At 36.9% G+C, this 20,786-nt stretch overlaps 1 protein-coding gene across 1 annotated transcript in view; it reads right to left on the bottom strand.

The window, feature by feature from the left end:
* Positions 1–12,433: 12,433 nt before the first annotated feature.
* CDC73 (cell division cycle 73) overlaps positions 12,434–20,786 on the bottom strand; it is a 119,142-nt gene continuing 110,789 nt past the window's right edge. Inside the window, exons 16-17 of the mRNA XM_049807727.1 lie at positions 18,156–18,297; positions 12,434–16,908 (exon numbers count right to left, since the gene is read on the bottom strand). Of these exons, the coding sequence (XP_049663684.1) occupies positions 16,872–16,908; positions 18,156–18,297 (179 nt within the window). The 3' untranslated portion in view covers positions 12,434–16,871. The remainder of the gene's footprint in view (positions 16,909–18,155; positions 18,298–20,786) is intronic.

Here is a 20,786-nt window from a genome sequence, read left to right as displayed (position 1 = left end):
CTGTTGGCCAGTTTGGGTCAGCTGCCCTGGCTCTGTCCTGTGCCAACTTCTTGTGCCCCTCCAGCTTTCTCACTGGCTGGGCATGACAAGCTGAAAAAGCCTTGACTTTAGACTAAACATTACTTAGCAACAGCTGAAAACATCAGTGTTATCAACATTCTTTGCATAGTGAACTTAAAACTTAGCACTGTACCAGCTACTAGGAATACAGCTAACTTTATCCCAGCTGAAACCAGGACAAAAGCTCATTTACCTCATGAATCTGCTGCAACGGGATCTTTGGCCTTAGCTGCCAGTGAAGCTCTGTCATCTGTATTCAGATGCAAACTTCCCCTGATCTGAGTAATAAGATAGAAACCATCCTGGGGAAGGTGGGAGACCCAGCAAGAAAGTATCTTCCTGGTTACAAAACAACAAAAACATCTCCCCCAGAAAAGTCAGTGGAGAAGTACTTTATTCTTGCAATTAGATATTATTAAAGAACTCCTGTGTCATTCTTTAGCTTTGAAATGGCCCTTCCAGATGTTACACATCTCAGTCACATATTTTTATATCTGTCCTGCCTCCTTTCACTTGCTCAGTGATTGTGCAACACAGATGCACAGAATAACCAGAAGCAGGCTTCAGGGTCCAAAGAAAGAAAAATTGTTGAAGCTGAGAGCTTTTAGCACCTGCATTTATCAAATGTTTTTAAGAATTTGACTCCACTCCTTTTCTAAAGTCTCTATTCTAACAGAATATTTAGGAAAGGAAAAAATTTTTACAGAGAAAAAAACACTGCAGTCTTCTGCTCTATTCTTATTCATGGAAATCTTCTTTCACACATGATGCTGGGGTATCAGTAAAATACAGCAGATTGTGTGGGCATGTCCTTTAATAATTTGGAGATAAAAATAATGGAGCAATTACAAGGTAATGTATACACCTTAAAAGAAAACCTTAAAGAACCCCGATGCTCAAAATTAATGGCTAATAATATTTAACATCATGGTTGCCTCTAAAGTATAGTACACATCAAGACCATACCACTCTACAAAGTCCTCACTCTGGTCAGATATAATTGACAGTTTTCTAAGTATGATTATGTCCTCTGATCTGTGCTACAATTTCTTTATTAGATCTTGGTTGTTTATCTGCACTGTGATTACTACAGAATTCCAGACCACTAAAAGTTTCTTGACTGCTGCTTTTGAACAATTAGAAATATATAACAAAACACTTCTGCAAAGCTCAGGGAGGAAACTTTTAAATATTATATACAAAGACATCAGACTGTTAATTAATGACATCTGGAAACACTGTTTGGAAAAATAGCACACCTGCTTTTCACCTCTAACACTTCTACTTTAAGTACTAAAAAAAAATATCATATTAAAGTACTGGCTCTAACCCAAAAGCTAATGCCCAGAATCAAAACCAGTGTCCCAAGATAAACCACTCTCTAGCTGATAATGTGCTCTGAAAAGCCAGATAATGGCCCCTTCATTTGCAATGGGTACATACCTCATGCCATCTTCCCAGACAGGAATTAATTTCTTCATTTTGATCCATTCCATTTCCCTATAAAGAGAACAGATTGTCTTTATCAAATGAGTGAACTCTGGAACTCTGGAACTGGTTCAACATCTGGGGCAAGATATTTTCAGCAACTGTTATTTTTAACATGTATGAACTTGTTCTACTAAATTTCCTTCTAGCGTTGTCCAAATAAACCTGTCTGATTATGTAAATGTTTCATATGTTCTGCTTTTTCTTTTTTTGAGCTTCTTTGATAGCAAATGATGTTCTTGTGACAGTTACAGCAGATTGTATTTTCTAGTACAGTAAAGCAAATCTCTCCAAACTTTTTCTGTACAGTAAAGCAAACCAATCTAAAAATCACTTCATTTTAAGACTAAAACACACTATGATGATCACCCAGGTTCCCACAGAACAAATCAGAGAATTTAATCTTGTAATTCCTCCATCTAACTCATCTCTGAAACTCGTTATTCCACGCGCATTTTGAAGAATCTCAGTCTCTAATAAGCAACCATCTAGCATTTTTCTTTTGACTTTGAGTAGTAGTTGACATATCCATTTATACCATGGATCATTGCAAGCAAGAATCTTACACCCTCATATTTATTGGACAGGGCATCTTGGTGTACTTCATACAAACAAGAGTTGAAGGACTGCTCTGCCAAGAATTGAATCAGTCCTTGGTGCCTCAACAATAGCAGAAAACCTCATAAAAGCATTGAGTTTATCCTGAATAGTTCCTTTTATGTTTGGAATGGGGATGCTTCTCAGGAGATTCATGACCTTGCCTGGGTTCAGACAGAACATGCCACAAAGACAAAAGGAGGTTCCCTTTAGCAGCCTTGTTGCAGGCCAGCAAAACCTGCTGTGCACTTGAAACAGGCTTGTGACATGGCCATAGTTTTGGCTTTATCAGCTAGCAACAGCGACAGTTGTCTGAAGGACCTATTTCTGTAAGAGAAAGCCTTCCTGACCTCCCCTGTATGAAGAACTAAGCATCAAAGACATACTCTGTGGAAAAGAAGGCAAATTAATTTCTTGAGTAATCAGGAAAAGCAGGAGGGATATCAAAGCATAAAAAAACCACCCATATTTTGTATGAAGATATTTCATCAGGAGGTATTAAATTGCCTCCAATACCTTGTTAGAGGCAATAGCTGTGGGGAAAGACATCATTACAGAAAAGTGCAACAGCAAGGTAAACAAGTAAGTTACCAGTGGTAAAATGAAGGCCTGACAAGTATAATCGTATTGACTTCCCTCACAAGACAGGCTTGGTAGAGGCATCTTTACTGTTAACCTTCTCAGGAACTGTAAAGCAATAGGGTGAAAAAACAGATGCTTCCTGAAATTGGTAGGCTGATATGTAAAAGAGCTCTATTAAATTTCACTTGGCATACAAGGGAGAAATTTAAGATCTCTAAACTTTATTACTCCAAAATATTCATTATGCAGTTCCAGTAATAAGAAATGCTGAAAACCTGGTTCACTTTGTGAGGTACATACATCTCAGAGATCTTTTTACTGTTAGTGAAAAGCAACTTTATTGATGAGGAGAAATAACACTGAGAAAAAGATTGATTCTATGAGACGAAACACAGAGAGATGAGATCAGTGAGACTTCAAGACCTTGAGATTTGGGAGCAAAAAATAAGATCTCAAAATGTTCATAAGATGCATAAAACTATCTGGATAACAGGTTTTTGCCTTGTGTCTCTCTGTTGTGGTTTAACCCCAGCCAGCAACTAAGCACCACGCAGCCGCTCACTCACTCCCCCACCACCCAGTGGGATGGGGGAGAAAATAGGGAAAAGAAGTAAAACTTACGGACTGAGATAAGAACAGTTTAATAGAACAGAAAAGAAAGAACTAATAACAATAACACTGATGAAATAACAACAGCAATAATAAAAGGATTGGAATGTACACATGATGTGCTGTGCAATTGCTCACTACCCACCAACTGACACCCAGCTAGCCCCAAGCAGCAATCCCCCCCCCCCCCCCCCCAGTTTATATACTAGATGTGGTGTCACATGGCATGGAATACCCTGTTGGCCAGTTTGGGTCAGCTGCCCTGGCTCTGTCCTGTGCCAACTTCTTGTGCCCCTCCAGCTTTCTCACTGGCTGGGCATGACAAGCTGAAAAAGCCTCGACTTTAGTCTAAACACTACTGAGCAACAACTGAAAACATCAGTGTTATCAACATTCTTTGCATACTGAACTCAATACTTAGCACTGTACCAGCTACTAGTAAGACAGTTAACGCTATCCCAGCTGAAACCAGGACACTCACCATTGAAGACAGCTCCTATCTTGCATCAGTAAATATATTCAGCTGGAAGGGAAGAAGGCACATACCCTAAGTTAAACTAGGAGATAACAGGAAGAGACTACTGACTACCAGGCTTCAGATTTAAAAAAAAAAACACCAAAAATCTGATTACCCTGTTACCCTACTAAAGACAAACAGAAGTCTCTCAGAATAACATGAAACCTGAAAAAAATATCCTCACAATACTAGAATCTCCCACTTATGAATAAGCATAGACTGATTCAACTCTTTCACCAGTAGTTAGCAGATCAAGGAGGTAAAGTGATAGGCAGATGGGTCTAATTCTTTGTGCACGAGTCTCAGAGCTCAGCTACTTTCTGACAGAGGGAAAAATTTCAAGCCAATTTGTTTGGATTTCACCTGAAAATCTCCACCCTGCACAGTGTTGATCACTGCAGTGAAGTTTCTAAATTCAATTCCCATCCCAGAACAGATGCAGCCATGGAAATAGATTTGGATAAGGAATGGTGGTGAAAAGATGCCAGCTCTGGAGGTGTCCCACCACTGTGACAAAAAGCATCTAACAGTCTGAACAGTAGCCAGTAAGGAACAAGGCACTTCAGACAGATCACCCTTTCAAAGAATATCAACATTGTGCATGTCAAGGCTTACGACAGGTTGGGAGCTAGGGAGGACTTGCAAACAAGGGGAGCAGTATGACACACACACAAAAAAAAGCTAAGACACTGAATGGGAGTGAAAAGTTACTGGGGAGCATTTGAAGCCAAGGATTTCAAAGGGCCTGCCCTGCATCTTTGCTATCCCTTTTCAGTCAAAATGGCCAGGCAGCTATGGAAACAGGATTACCCCATTCCCACTACAGTGGGCCACTAGAACAGCTGGGAGTTTGGTGAAGAACCTTAGACTCTGGCAGTGTGGCCTCCTGGCTGTCTCACCAGCATGTTCAATACTACACTGCACACACAGGTCCACAACACATGTATATGTATGAAAGTTTCCGCTTCAACAGATCTCTGTAGTTTGTAGGTCTACTTTTAAGCAAAAGAAGTTATTTCATATTGAATTGACATACATGGATTGGGATGGAAGGATGGGAAGACAAAATTCTTTTAACTCTTTGTTTCATCTAACCATTTACCCCTCCAATCTTTCTTTTCACCTCAATTCTCTAGATTCAACCCTGATTCACAACTAGCTTCATTTTCCCACCATGTGCGACCCCCCCCCCCACCCCCCCCCGGTATATTATTCATTAAAAAGCATTCAGCATTAATCTGGACTTCAAGTTAAAAAGTTGACTTGACTTCTGTGCCCAGTCTATTGGTCATGCAGAAAGAGTTATTTTTCCTGTGAATATAAATACATTAAGGTTTGTGAAGGACATTTACATCTCCCCAAAACTACTGCCAGTAGCACACCAATTTACAGTAATACCTGGTTCAGTTCTATCATTTCTGTGAGAAATTATCATTTCAGTCTATTAGTGGTCACGAAAATAAATGAGGGTTGATTACATTGGAAGTTGCCTACCTAAATCATCTTGGCAACTCTGAAAATACATGAAATTTCTATAAAAAGCTTGTTTAAAATGGGTTTTCATGGTATGGTTTTGGTTTCCACATACAAAAATGTACCACACTGGTTTGAGGGAAGGTTTACAGAAATATCAATTTAGACAAAGACTAGAAACACTGTGATTACTCTTACTCTTGGATATCAAGTGAAAAAACTCTGTGGTTGTCTCCATAATGGAGGTAAAAAAATCATAGCTAACACTTGAAGAAAGGCAGCAGTACATTTTTCCACAATTACAGGTACAGGCTTGTATATGAAGTACCTTACAAAAAATAACTTTCTCAATCTAGATCTGAAAAAAATACAAAGCAACTTTTGTAAGTGCTTTTCTGCTTAAGCTGAGATAGGTGTGAATTAAGCAATGCTACTAACTGGCAGGGGAAACAATCAGCAAATAAATTTGATTGTTAATATTTACATAGGAAAATCATCCTGGCCATTATTATTAGATTGCTCAGAACAACATTTAAGTAATGCCATCTTCTGCTAATTATAAACTGACTGATTAAACTGAGGAGACAACTGAAATGCAGCAACAGGTGTGAAGGCCAAAACTTACCGCTTTCCTCTGCATCTCAGAGCCTCTTGCTCCCCCAGCCAGGTACCTCACTGACATGGCCAAAGGAGAGAGAGCGGAAAATAACTTTGGTTTTGTTAAAACTGCCGGGAGGCCAGCAGGATTGGTAGCCTGTGAGCAGGGACAGACCAGGCATGAGGCCAGGAGGGTCAGGCAGGCCTCTGGGCAACGGCCTGGGCTAGGCTGCACCTCCTGGGCAGGGCCTGAGGCAGGAGCCTCCTGAGGCAGGGAAAGGGGTGCCGTCTGAGGCCCTCCAGGCCCTGACACGAAGCAGTTGATCTACTGCTGCTATCAGCATGTGAGGGAGTCAGTCTTGCTTTGGAGCAGTAGTTATTGTTCATTGTCCCTGAAAAACACAAGTCTATTGTCATGGAAGCCCTCTACTCAGTAAGGAACATCTAACTTTAAGCACTTCTATTTGAAGTCGGATACATGATTAACTGGGTCCTAACATTGAACAACACATTGCACATCTCTACAAGATAGGAGAATGATCAGTAGCCTTGAAACACCATGAGATAGTAAGAAGACAATTCGGGAGATTTATGGGTTCATGGAAAAGTCCGGGTCTTTGGAGATCTCCAGTCCAACCTGCTCTTAAAAGCAGGGCCATAGACTAGGTTATCCAGAGCCCACTTAAGGCAAATCTTGAGTACTTCCAGTGAGGAAATAAGTTCCCACGACTTTGTGGGCCAACGATTCCTATGCTGAATTGCTCTTATTTTTTTTTTCGCCTTTTTGCTTTTCTTTTGTCCAGACAGTTTCCCCTGAAGCAGCTTGTCCTTGTTGCCTCTTGTCCCGTCACCGTGCATCCTTGTGAAGAAAGGACCACTGCCTCCTCTACAGCTGCTTTTTAGATACTGGAAAACACAGTAGATCTTCACTGAGCCTTCAAAAAAACCCCCATGCTAATTTCTCTTCCAGTGATGAAATAAACAACATTGAGGTCAGTCAACACAGGAGAAACATACTACATAAACAAAAGAAAAAAACCCACCAACAAAACCCCCCAAACAAATTGCATTCTTCTTAAAAAAAATCTAGTGCTCATAAAATATATCCGTACCCCTGAAAAGTGAAAACAAAGTAAACTGTTTACATTGAACCCATCTAAATACAACTTCCATTTTAAAAATAACGTTTTATGCAACAGAAGTCACCAAAAAGACTAGCTAGCAGGGCTTACATCAGCCACAAAGTGACCCCTACCACTGCAGGATCAAACTCAAGATGAAGGCTACTAGATGAATACAAGTTTTAGGCTAAGACTGCAAGCCTTTCACTTACCCTGAAGGCTTATAAGATCCTTCCACAGCAACTGAATTAGCAGTAGCAAGAGCCTAAGTTTAATGGATTTGTTTTATGAAATGTATGTTGGCCATTCTTGACCACTTTATGCAGAATCTTGAGTGAGCTTCAAATGGTGCACCTACATTGGTGCTGCAGTTTGGATGAGGAACACGTTCCCACAGAAAACCTGAACGCGCCCCACTTAGTTTGCTTGTGCTCTCTGTTGTTGCATGCTACATAGACTTTCCACATCTACTTTAGCTAGGTAAATTTAATACTGGAAATACTTGATCTAGAATCATTAATTTTCTTTCTTTGTGCTCTTTTGCAAGAGTAATAGTTAAAAAGACATCTGAGGAAAATTATAGGAAAATCGTATTAGGTCTGGACGATACAAATAATAGTAGGGTTTGCACTTTATCTTGTAACTTTTTAAAGTCAGGTTTATCATTCTGTTGAAAGATGCACATATTACTTCACATAATTGGAGTTAAAAGGGGTGTAACAAGAAGGCAGAAGGTAATAGCACAGAATTTCTTTGTAAAGTGCACAAGACATACCATTTAGAAGCATAAGTCAATAGCAATCATTCATACTCTCCAGCAGGCAGCAAGCAGAATTTTTGCCTTCCAGGCATATATATGATATATTTGGGCTTGCTACCTTCATGGGAAGTCAAAGAAGTTAAACACTAGTGTCATTGGGTAGAAGCAATGAATTTCTAGAAAATTTAAAGGTTCAAACTAAACCATCTCAAAATCAGTACTTTACACTATCATTTATATCAATCATGTTATGCCATTGCTGATGCAAAATGAATCTGGCCCTATGCAAGCAGATGTCTTCTCAGAGACACAGGTGTGGGCTTACAGCTTTTTCCTAACTTTAAAATGCTTCATAAAATTTTTTACACTGGGATCGGTTTCCAATAGCAGAAAAAATGTTGGGTTTAGCAGTTATTAGCAATATACTCAGCTGATGCAAAAGCTATATCAATTTACCTCATGACCTAAATTAGGGTTTTGCAGGGTCAGCTAGCTTACCCAGGGAGAAAGATGCAATATTTAGCTGAGTCAGGCGACTACTTTAATTAAGATTGTTTCAGTTGCACATTCTAACAAAGGAAAAGGTATGATGAAGAAGTTGTATCAATTTTTTCAGCATGTAAATCTTAACATGAAAGTTCCCACATAGACTTTTTCTGACATTTGAGATAATAAACTATGTATCACCTCTCTAATCTCTAGAGCCTAAAACCATGGTAAAATAAAAAAAAAGTTAAGCTAAGATAAATCATGATTGCCTGTAGCAGCTGTAGAAATATCATGCCTTTGATGGTCCTGAACCTCCTCACCTTATCATTATATGACACAGTGGAACCCCCATTTCTCTGTCTTGTTGCTAAAAGCTTCAAGGTTATCGCTGGTTTCTGAGGAGTCTTTTAGTCTGAAGACAATGCTATACACTGCATTGCTAAATGTGGTATGGAACATTAAGAGTTGCATTAAAGAAAACCAGACATTATGTCTGAAATACTGAGATATAACTTCGTGTTTTACTACTATAAAAAAATATTTGACATGGATATGATATGCTCAATGACTGTTTACAAGGCTAGCAATACAGTACTGATCAGCTGAATTATTTTTACAGAAATAAAAAGTGGGCAAGTACTGCAATACAGTAGGAAGATGGGAGACTGGAAAACCACTGGCAGTAAATGCTGTGTAAGAACCAATGGACAGGATGTAAGAAAACTTTGCTACAGGTTGAGATACTGTGGCAATGACAACTTAGCATGCATTTGCACTGTTGTGCCCCCAAAATCCCATTACTAAGCAGTGGCCGCAATCCACTTATTTTTCTATTATGTATCTCTTCCCAGATACACTACCATCTGCAATGTGCAATGGACATTATTTCCTGTTGCAAGAGATACTGTATACTTAAGGAGCTAAAAATTAGAAAATATTAACACCCACCCCCTCCCCTGATGTGACTGGTAAACACATCTGAAGGCATTAATCCCAGGAATAACAGTATAAATCATGATTTCAGAACAGAAGAGAAACACATTAAAGAATGTGTTGCACGATATGATGCACAAAGAACTGTTGGGCTAGCAATGGCAAATTTATTACCGTTTTGACTTGCAGACTGTGTGAAACATGAGAATGTTTTGAAGATACCTGTGTGACATTTCAGGACCATCTCATATTAAATGGATAAATCCCTGACATATTCAATACATTTAGCAGATTTTTGGCAGATTTTGTTCTGCTGAAGTTCTCAAATGCTATTTCTTGCTTTCAGGAAGGGCTAGAGAACACAGCCTTCTTCAGTCTGCATCAGCAAATATGTCTCCTGAGAGGCACATTATTAAATGCAGAGCTCTCCTTAGCCATAATTTCTTATGTAGCTTAGTTACCATATTGATTATTGTCTCATGTTGTATGGCCAAATGTCAAATTTGTTCTGAAAAAAATTTCAACATATGGAGAACACCGCACTTTAATTTTGATACGTTACAGAAGTAATGATGTAAAAAATTACAATGTGCATCATGAGGGATGCAAATTTCTTCTCAGTGGAATAGTAATATGAACATACATGCATATAACCACAAAAGTAACTGTAATTTTGTACTTAAGTAATTTTGTACTTACAAGATCATCCAGCTGCCTTGATATGTGGGGGAAAGAAAAGGCTAGATGAACAGACCAACAGGTACTGACCAAAGCCAGAAAAATCCAAGATTAAAACTGAAAATTAATCAAAGTCAAGAGAGACTTTATATCATTGAGTGAATTTGTGGATCATTCAGTTTGATAAAGCTAAAACAAGATTATGGGGAAAGAAATTTGGGTCATTAATCTGCTGAACACAAAAATAAATTTGTTCTACACAGACTTTACAATGAATTGTTGTAAACATACTTCAGTTTAGCAATCTCACTTTTCGAAGCTCTTCTCTGTTTGGGTTTGGATTTTTTGGTTTCGCTTTTTTTTTTTCCTCCTCTCATCTTTAATCCCATTATTCCCCTTTTAGCAACTTTTCAGCAACCAGACTAATTACTTCCATCATGCATAAAACAGAGGCTTTTTCATAAAAGTTTTATTACAGAATAAAAAGATCTCCTTTCTCCAGTGGAACCTGCAATCTAAGTTTCACACAAGACACAAAGATGAATTTAAACAGGTCAATGAACAGCTGAAAATACCTGCCATACAAAGTGGCTATACATGACATTCTGAAGTAATTAAATTAATCTTCCACTCTAACACCTGTGTTATTCACAGGATCTTCAGCAGTGATATTTGTCATAAGAACAAGTGGAGCACTGCTAAGTAATTTTACTTGCTTTGGGTTGTATCTTTTTAAAACCCACAGACATACCTTCAGTAGCACATTAGCATCACTAAAATCATGACAGACATTCTCAAGACTACCAGATATGTAAAAGATCACCTCCTTCCCCACTGCAGTGACCCTGAGTAGGACTGCTTGAATTGAGGAAGGGGTCAGCAGAGATGTCCCACTGAATACAGAGACAGCTAGTGAGGTACCATTCAGTTACACTACCTTTTCTACAACCATCTGAACTTTTTTTAAGGGCATGCTGCAAAATTTATCGATAACTCATAGCCCTAGAAAACAATCAAATCCACGTTTTCTGTTCTTGGGATTAGTATTAGTTGCTGTGGTCACCTCACAATTCTTATGAAATTATAAATAGCTCTACTACAAGTGTTTAACAGCATCTGAAAAACAAGTATCAATTATTTATTTTCTTCACTGCTCATAATTTCATTACATTAGATCTGTCTCTCACGAAATCAATAATAAAGAAAACTAGTGTGGTGCTCCTCAAATCATTTGCCAGCTGCCAAACAAAGGCTGTCAGGTAATTAAGTGTTTAGATTTCATTTGGTCTCAGGTTAAGATTGATTCAGCTCCGTGGAGCTCAGGATAATCATTCACCATTCTGCTTATAATACTTATCTGCAGTAACAGGGAGAAATCTACAGTTAAAGATCTTTGGAGAATAACTAGAGACATAATAATAATTAAGGAAATAATAACTAGTATGCCTTCAATATTTTTATGTTCAAAACCTCAAAGCTTCATTACTACAGGACAAAACTAAACTAGAAAGAAGCATGATGAAGTAGTATTCAAGTAGGTCATACTTGGTTTTTTTTTTTTTGTTTTTTTTTTTTTTTTTTTTTTTTTTTGTTTTTTAAGTTTGTAACCAACTCTTTGATACATAATAGGGAGGAGCTTGTGCTTTTTGTGCTTCCACTGCCCTGTTTGTGCACTGATGAAGATGGGGCAGAGGAAAAATTCATGGATGTGTGCTGAAGTGAGGTCCTCAGAAAGCTTGAAGTTTTAGGAACAGTCCAAAGAATAAGTCAGAGAAAAAGATGAGGGTCTGGACAGGTCCCCTGGATAGGATTTCAAGAGGGCAGGAGCAAGTGAAATATTAGAAGCAGTTTCTTTAAAGTATTTTTTACATCCTATTTCACTGAAAAAAATCCATTTAGTATTATGGAACTACAGGGTTGGTCTTGAATGGTAGGAACAAGAGAAACATGCTTTTTTTTGTTTCTTCTTTCACAGCCAAGTTGACTATTGGATTTAGGAAGACATCCCACCTCAAAGTCCTCAAGATACTTCTGCTAAGAATTTTCAAAAGTTGAACTTGAGCTGATACTAAACCATTAACTCAGTAAAAACATCAATAATACAGTCCAGATCTTAAATAATAGGTCAAATGGCAAGACACATCAAAAAATTTAAGATTTATGGCAACAGTCATTAAACACAAGTTTTGACAGTTACGTGAGAGTTTAAAGGTTTAACCTCATGAGAAGTTTGTCTTCTTTCATTCAACAGTGGCTGTCCCCATCAGATTCTTACAAGACTTCATTTTAACTTGAACCTTCAAAACCACTGTTAAAATTTGGGCCCACTGATGCAGGCCAGAATTTATAACCTACAAACTCATTCAACCAAACCTTCCAGCAACTGCAGCTAAAGATTTACCTCTGACAGCTTTCTGTGATACATACAGGAACCTGGTGAAGCAAGTAACTGGTTTTTTTTCTGAATTTTAAATAAAATAAATCTGAGCAAAAGAATTTACAGATACAAATGAAAACCATAAACCAAGATATTTTTCTTACAGTTTTATGTACCACCTCATATCTTTCAGTTTTACATGTGAACTAGTCTCTGCAATAAAGTTTCAAACATTTGAGATTGTTCTTTGCATTCTTATTAAAAAATTATACAATTTTTGTTTAAAGAAAAATTAACACAGTAAATCAGTCTGGATGCATGGGCTGTCACTGTGTACTACCTACCAATGAATTTTGCTTGATTAAATCTCATTATTCTCAAACTTGCCCTCTATAATAGCATCACCACTGAGAAGAATGATCTACAGACAAGTCAATGACAGCTGAACAATGGACTTGATGTTACCCACTGGATCACAGATCCATTAAGAAACCGTCTTTATCTTTGTCAAGTGCATGAGCTCCACTTCAGCAACTCCATACTTAAAATGATCTGTTTTCAATCACTGCCTCAGAATCACTGTATCATGTTAACAGTCTTAGCATTACACAAAACCTAAGTGGTTGCTACTGACGTATGTAGGTGTTCAGAAAATGAAAGCAAAACTGCCATCTTTCAAAAAAAAATCAGTTAAGTAACAAATGAGCAACCCCGAATATGACATTCGGAGATTCCAGTTTGTGGTACATTTTTGCACACACTAGTTAACTGTAACCTACTTGGCCAACAGTTTCTTCAGACAGGGATTTTAATTTATCATGAACACATTGCTCTAATAAAGTACTTGGATTAGTTATGGCTTTTGAATTAAAATGCATTCATGACATTAAATTTTAAAATCCCTAAGCCATTAATTTTGACCAGCTTTTTGCTTTTTTTCATATTGTGTTTGCAAGAATTAGCAACTAAGTGCATATTTCACCAGCAAAAGAATGAAAGCTGTACTAATAAAACTTAGTTTTGCAGGTCCCTGCAGAGAATGGTAATATTTTACACACTGCATATCAAATGAAAACCAAACCCAAATTTGCTCTTCTGATAAAGGCTTATCTGCCAAATATCACATAATTGTTCAACTTACGATCAAGGGCAACATAACACAATCTGCTATCTACATTTTCTTCTGTATTCAGAAATAAAAAGGTTTACACCATTGCAGAACAGTTCTATAAATTGTCTAGCTTAAGCACTTACTTTAGTACCTATTTGTGAAATTATATTCCTACAAAATTTTCCAGGTAATAACTAAATACTCAACTGAGCTTACTCAATTGAGGATGCTGATCTGCAATTTCTTCAGGTATGCAAGTCCCTGCAGTTGCCCTACTTTACCTTACAAAAAATGCCCCCTTTGTCTGCTTTAATCAGGGTAGCATTCAGAAAGCTCAGATAGCATAAATCACATGTATTTTAGTTTTTAATATAAAATCATTACTTCAGATATATCTACTGGCCCCTATAACCTTGCTACTAAAAGAGATAATCACCTGCTGACAGTATGGGAGCCCAATAGCAGACTTCAAACCAGTTTTCATCTTGTTTTATCGTGTTTCATCTCCTTCATCTTGTACTTATGAAAAAGCGTAGAGTTATGACACTTAAGATGTTTAATAGAAACAGCCAGTTTGCTATCTGATTCCCATGCTGCTATCATTCTACTGTTCAATAAACTACAGTCACTGAAGTAGCTCAGTTTTAGTTATACATTTTGAGTACAATTTACACACTTTATACACCTCTAAGTAGTGCGTCAACAATAAGAATGCAGCTCACTAAAACAGATGTCTGATCCTCCAGCTTCCCCAGTTCTTAGTACTGGTTTCCTTTACTACTCTACATTAACTTGTAGATAAATTAAGCATAAGTGTCTAAAATTCCAGCTGTTTTGCAAAATGCTGCTGTAAGGCTAATTTTTTAAGTCCAAGTAGTTTCATAAGCTATGTGCAGTTATTTATGAAGGCAGCAGGAATGCTATTCTGACAACGTAATTAAACTTGCAATAATGTCAGCAGGAATCTGATTGCAAAACGGCTCATTTTATAAACATCACTACTTTTATGACTGACAAAAATATGCACGATCAGGTGCCAACTCCTTCACAAACACATATTTTATAACTTGTGTCATAAATTACTTGCAAGTACAAATTCTAAGATATTAAAGATCTATACTCGATTCCTAAAAAATGGCACAGTTCAATACAAAGATTTCATGGATTTTGCTCTTCTGCCAGTTTCACATCCATGTAACTTCACTAGTTCCAGAGGAGTTATTCCCAATATATACATAAATTTACATCTAAAGCAAGCCATCTCCTGTATACAATATTGGACCTAGGATTACACATGCATTTAAAACACAAATGAAATACAGGACAGAGAAAAGATAATTGGACCTTGCCTATTTCAAGACCACTATATAGTCTGTATATCACAGCACACGAAGCACACATTTCTTCAGAATTTGCTTTTTAAGTTCGCTGCCCATTGTACAAATCTCTTTAAAACTGCATGGGCCACAAAGTACTGATTAAGTCTGAAAAAAATTACATTTCTCATTGGAAGTGTTTAAGAGTTAAAAAACCCATACATGATATCCCACTATTTAAAGCAGTAATAAACCCTAAATTGAACCACTTCCTCATGGTAGTGATTGCTGGGTTGATAGCCATTACAGCTTTTCTAATTAAAGTACAGGTTAAAACAAAGTATTGAATGTTTTAGCTCACTCATGTATGACACAGTTACATTTATAATAAGCTTAAGCATTGGGAAAAAACAGTCATTTGGTATTGACCAATTGCCCATACAAATAGAAGACCTTCTAGTAGTTCTGTATTGCCTGCTCTTCTCAAGTCACTTCCATTAAAAAATCCAGTGTCAATTTCTTCTAACGTTGGAGTCGCGGGGGGGGGGGCTTTGTTTTGGTGGTTTGGGGTTTTTTTACATTTCCATTAAGGCCATTTAAAAATAGTAGTCTCGATATAGCAGGGATGGAAACATTTAAAGTCAGACCTCACAGTCTTCATAAATTTAAAACAGTTTTAGAAACCTCTTATGGAGATGTGCCTTCTGCATTTACTAAAAATGAAGGTAACATCAAATAAAAAGCAAAACTAAACAAGAATAGGCAGAACATTTTACTTTTGTCAAACCTTAAATGTAAAGTATATTAAAAAAACATGGTTTGGAAGTTCAGGAACAGGAATATAAACATGTGTTTTCTATCCCAGAAAAGAATTCATGCAGGTGTTACAGTATTCGATCATTCTCTACATCCACTGGTATGCAACATCAACTTAATGTTCTTAAATAGATACAGAGATACCATAAATTCATACAAGTACCAGGGTCTTCTGGCCTCCATCATACTGTAGATCAAGAAAATCTGTTCTTTGGTAATTGGGAGTAGGCTCATTTTCCAATCCAATGCAGGACTGTTAGAAGGCCATATCAGCCACTGATCTCAGAAAACTACAACTCCTGTGGACACAGTCTGGGCTACCTTTGTCACAAGATAATAATATTAGAGGTGGTCTTAGAGGTATAAATGCAAAGAAGTTAAAATTATTCATTCCTTGTGGTGGCTGTTTCAGGAAAAAAAAAACATCCAAACTCTCTCCCCTTCTCTATTCATTGTTTAATCTAGGCAACATTTAGACTCATACGCAAAGGTATTTTGATAGACGGGAATGTATACATGCACACCTTCAGTTTAAATAAAGAGACCTGCATGGAGAATTGCAATTTAAAGTTAATGACTTGAAGGTATTCTTATAATAAAGTTTAAAGATTTAGTAAACTGGGTCATTACAAATCCAAAAAAGTGTGTCTAGATATTTCATCTTCCCTTTTTCAACAAAGACTGACAGAATATACATATACAGTTTGACATTTTGATTTATCGAAAACAATTTTCACTTTGCTCAGTTTGCAAGTCCTATTGACTAAAATGTAGTATCATTCACAACAAAATGTTTTCAGTAAGTGAAACAATAAGCAAAGAAAACCAAAACTAAGCTCAGAAGCTAAGTGGTTTAGAAAGCCTGGTAACATCTATGTGTGTCTAAGTGTGTCTATAATTTTTTTTTATACATTATATATAGACACACACACACATATATACACACACACCTGCGCACACGCACACACACATATGTAACCTGCAGTGAAGATCAATCTATTTTCTAATAAGAAACAAAACACATTATTTAAAAATGTGGCTAATTTAACAAAACAGAGAAGAAACTGCTGCTATCAAAATATACAATTTGGATTGCAGACTAGAAGGCTAACAACATTAAAAAAATAGTTTTAAGCAAAACCCCTTTGCTTCTGAATAAGAACAGGTATCATCAACCTGCCATAGCATGAAGCATCCAAACAAGATTTTATAAAAAGTTTAAACTGTGACCCTTCTTCATTTGTAAAGTTCTTGACATATCACATAGTGCGAGCTCTGGTCTCCGAACTGGAGCCTCTTTCATTTTTCTCAATCCGTACTTCAGGAAATAAATGGCAACTGAAGGATTCAGAATCTCAAGTGAGATTTGTGCTTTACCATATACCTGAAAAAAATTAACAGAAGACAACATTACTACTCTTTTTGTATTTATAGAAATTTTACTCTCAGGAATAATATGCAGGAATAGACTTTGTTAAAACAAAATTCTTAGAGAATTAGCAAGTTGCCAAAAAGATGAAGTTGTCTTACTTTTTGCTCTGCATTATGCAACACACCTGTCCCACTATAAGACAGTCAGCTAAAACCTTTGAAGAAAATTCATGTTTTCCAAAGCATCACGACTTCTACCATTGGAAGACTATTGTGAAAGATAACTCTAGGTCATTCTGCGAATTCAGATATATAGTTTAGCTGAGACTTCTAAATAAGAAGCCACAGAACATTTGATGCTTGGAATTTTGAAAATTCTGATAGGATTTTTCCTTTTGAAATTCACTCAATCATTCAAGCAGTTTGCTGTGCAACCAACATGAGAAGATAAAATATTCAGGAAATGCATGGACTTCTCCCTTCCCTCAATATTTCTTCAACTGCTTCATGATAAGACAGTTTCTTCTCTACAACTTGAAAAAGATATTGCAATGAGCTTCCTGTTCAGAGAGTGTTCTGAATCACAGAGAAGCAGAGTCAGAAGCAATGCTGCTTTTCACAGAGCTGCTGGTGCTCCTCCATCCCTCCCTTCTCATGAAAGGAAGGGCTAAGTACTTGGAAGGCCCCTAAGCTACGGAAGAATTGCCAGTCCAAAACTCATTATGTGCCATATCTTTTTTGACTTCCTTCCTCTTCTACCCAGTGCTGTGGACTCAAGGGCATCAGGATAAGATAATACTTTGTGGCTCTTTATCCTAAGGTAGTTTCTCACCTTTTCTAGACTGTAATCCAGTGAGGTGGAGACAGAAAAGAGAAGAGCTTGTAAGCTCAGAACTACAGTCCAAGGAGAGGGCTGGAAGAACAAAGGAAAACTCTACACCACCTAGCTTGTTCTCTATTCCTTTCCTTCTGCCTGAAGGGAGACGGGGAATCATGCTACTAAACAATGATTAATGGTAACTACCCTTCCTTTAAATCCATGCATATTACAATGTGGAGATTATTATTTATAGTCTATAAGAAAATATAGTGGTATATATTTAACCATATCATTGCGGAAAATCTAAACAATCAGTATTTTCAAGGTAAAACATTGTTCAGTTGTCTACGTTGTATATAATGCTCTTGTTGCCATAACTCTTCATTCCCACCAAACTTCATAAAAGCATGAGCATTAAGGACTTTCAGCAGGAAACATACCTGTCCAAAGTTTCCCAGAAGCGTAGAAATACTGGCCTGTCCAAGTGTCTTTTGTGGTAGCTTAGTTCTAACACTGTTACATCCCATTTCTGTACATTTGGATCCAGACGTACTTCATCATATTTGAGATGAAAAGCTTTAACTACAGGAAACAGGAAAACATTTAATGTACAAATATGATGACTTTACAGTGTTTAACTATTAGTCAAAAAGAATTTCCACCCCACCCCTCTTTTTTCAGAAACAGAGCCTGAGAGCAAAATTAATGAGTCTATCTCTCAAGAAAGTCAACTAGTTAATAAAGGGCACTGAGCTAAATATAGTGGTTGGTGGCCACTATCAGGTTTTCATGCTATTACAGGTTTAAGTGAAAGGGCAGCCCCTATTTTTAGATGCATAGATTCTAGGAGAACAGCAGAAACTTAATGCCAATTCAAGCACATTATCTTTGGCAAGCAAAGATGTTCTTTCTGAAAATCTTTGAACTGTCCAAGAATTTTAAAAGAGAAGCATTTCTGAGACCATTGAGAAGGAAGCCTGGCTATTTCCTAAAGGTCTGCGTAGAAGACCTAGAGCAGAATGCCAGTGTAACCTCCCAAATGCTACATGAAGCATTCTGAGAAATTTAGAATCATAGAATCATTTAGGTTGGAAAAGACCTTCAATATCGAGTCCATTTAGTAACTGCCACATTTCCCCTGATTTAGTACTCACTTAAAAATGGCAACATATTAACAGTTATTTTGCTCTTGGGAAATATTGTCAGATGTGATTTATATAAAGCCTAAGCATTAACACAATGAGTATTAAAATCTCTGGTGATTCTTTTTTATTTCCTTCGCCAAATGATAGTTTTGACATAATCCAGTGCAAAGTATTTAAGTCTTGTACAATTCCTATCTGGTAGCCAATTTGATGCAGTTTCTATTTTGGATATTATTGGAGAAGTAAAGCAGAAGCATTTGACCAGGCTTGTGGAAACCAGTTAATTTTAATGCTATGGTCATATCTTTTCTGGTACCACACTCTTCATTTTTTCTTCCACAAAATCCACCTACAATTTCAGCTACATGGCTAAAATGAATAAATAAATAAAGCAGTGCCCTTTTCCAGATACAGGTCAATCTATACAATGATATATCTAGTAGCTTTCTAGGAGATTGGTATCTGAAATTAGCTTTTTTTTTTTCAATTGACAAACTAAAGAAGTGGTCATCTGGCTTGTACCATTGCCAGATAAATTTCCAAGCTTTGTGAATGAAAAGTAAGAATACATATGCATCACTTTTGCAATACTAAGTTGCATGTTTTAAAATAACCCCAGAGCAAGCAAATAAAGATACACAGGGTCTATGCATTTACAGGAAACTTAATCAACACCTGACAGAATCTCTGCATTAAGGTTAAACGATACTGAGCAGAAGATAACTCACTTCTGAGTCAGAAACAAATCAGTCTTAAAACTGCACACTAATATGCTCTAGCAGCAAAACCTTTAAAACTGTATTCAAAATTAAATATTTGTTCATTGAAGTGATACCATTAAAAATTTCACCTCGAACATTCACTTGCAGATGCAAAAATAAGCTTGTTTACTATATGAACATTAAACACTCAGACCACGTGTAAAGAAAACTAAGAACTATTTTAAAGACTCAAGCAGCAAAATGCTACATGATATAGCAACTGAACAAACAAAACCCTAACCCTAACCCTACCCTAACCCTAACAGGCTTTGGTCCAATAAAAATTTTATTGAGGAATTCTTTATGGTAAACTACCTGCTTGTTTTCCAGAGTGACAGTGATAAATTTTGAATATTTGCTAATCACCACAGACCCAGTGACTTACATAAAGAAATGCAAACTGCAGATGAAACAAAGAACTGTTGCAGATCCAAGAAACCACATTTATGAAGAATACTGAAGACTATTAATATGGGCAAAGCAATAGCTTCAGGTAAAAGTAGACACATACAACCAGACTGACATTGCATGTGCTCTCTCCATTTACACTGTTTTCATTTTGAGGAATGAGTGAAGTCATTAGGACAAGCCCTAGAGATACTCTTAATCAGGAAAATATTTTAAAAATACCTCGGCTTGAAAAAACGGAATGCATTTCCAAAATTAAAAAAAGTCCATTTCAATTTATCTTTACAAGACAAGTAAGAACAGGTATCCTTTCACTTGAAAAAGATAAGAATTTGTACACCTTCAGACTGATCTACGCAGGCTATGATTTTGATCTTTTGGCATAGTGAAGACTTCAAAAATGTCAAACCATGTCATAAAAATTTCTACGGCCCTCTATACATCTACATATTCATAATGTTAAAATTAATAGGAACTAGCATGCAACTACTACCTAGACCTTAAATATTTAACAGCATTTTTCTTGGTTTTGCTTTTCACAATTTCCATTTTCTCTATATCTTCATTTTGAAGTGTTATTTTCTTCTTTCATTAGTCTCTTTTGTTAAACTCTCTCCTGTGGTGTATTTTTCTTTTACATTGGCTTTCAGGCTCTTTCACTCTCTCCCTGCTCATTCTCAATCCCCCCTTAAGCAACTCATTCTATTTTCTTGTTCACAGATACATCCTTAGCCTTGTGTCTGTTTTCTTTTTTTGC

Source organism: Accipiter gentilis, chromosome 8 (genome assembly GCF_929443795.1).
Source record: "Accipiter gentilis chromosome 8, bAccGen1.1, whole genome shotgun sequence".
Taxonomy (NCBI): Eukaryota; Metazoa; Chordata; class Aves; order Accipitriformes; family Accipitridae; genus Astur; species Astur gentilis.
Note: the sequence above shows the minus strand (reverse complement) of the source record. Positions and strands in the feature narration are given on the sequence as shown.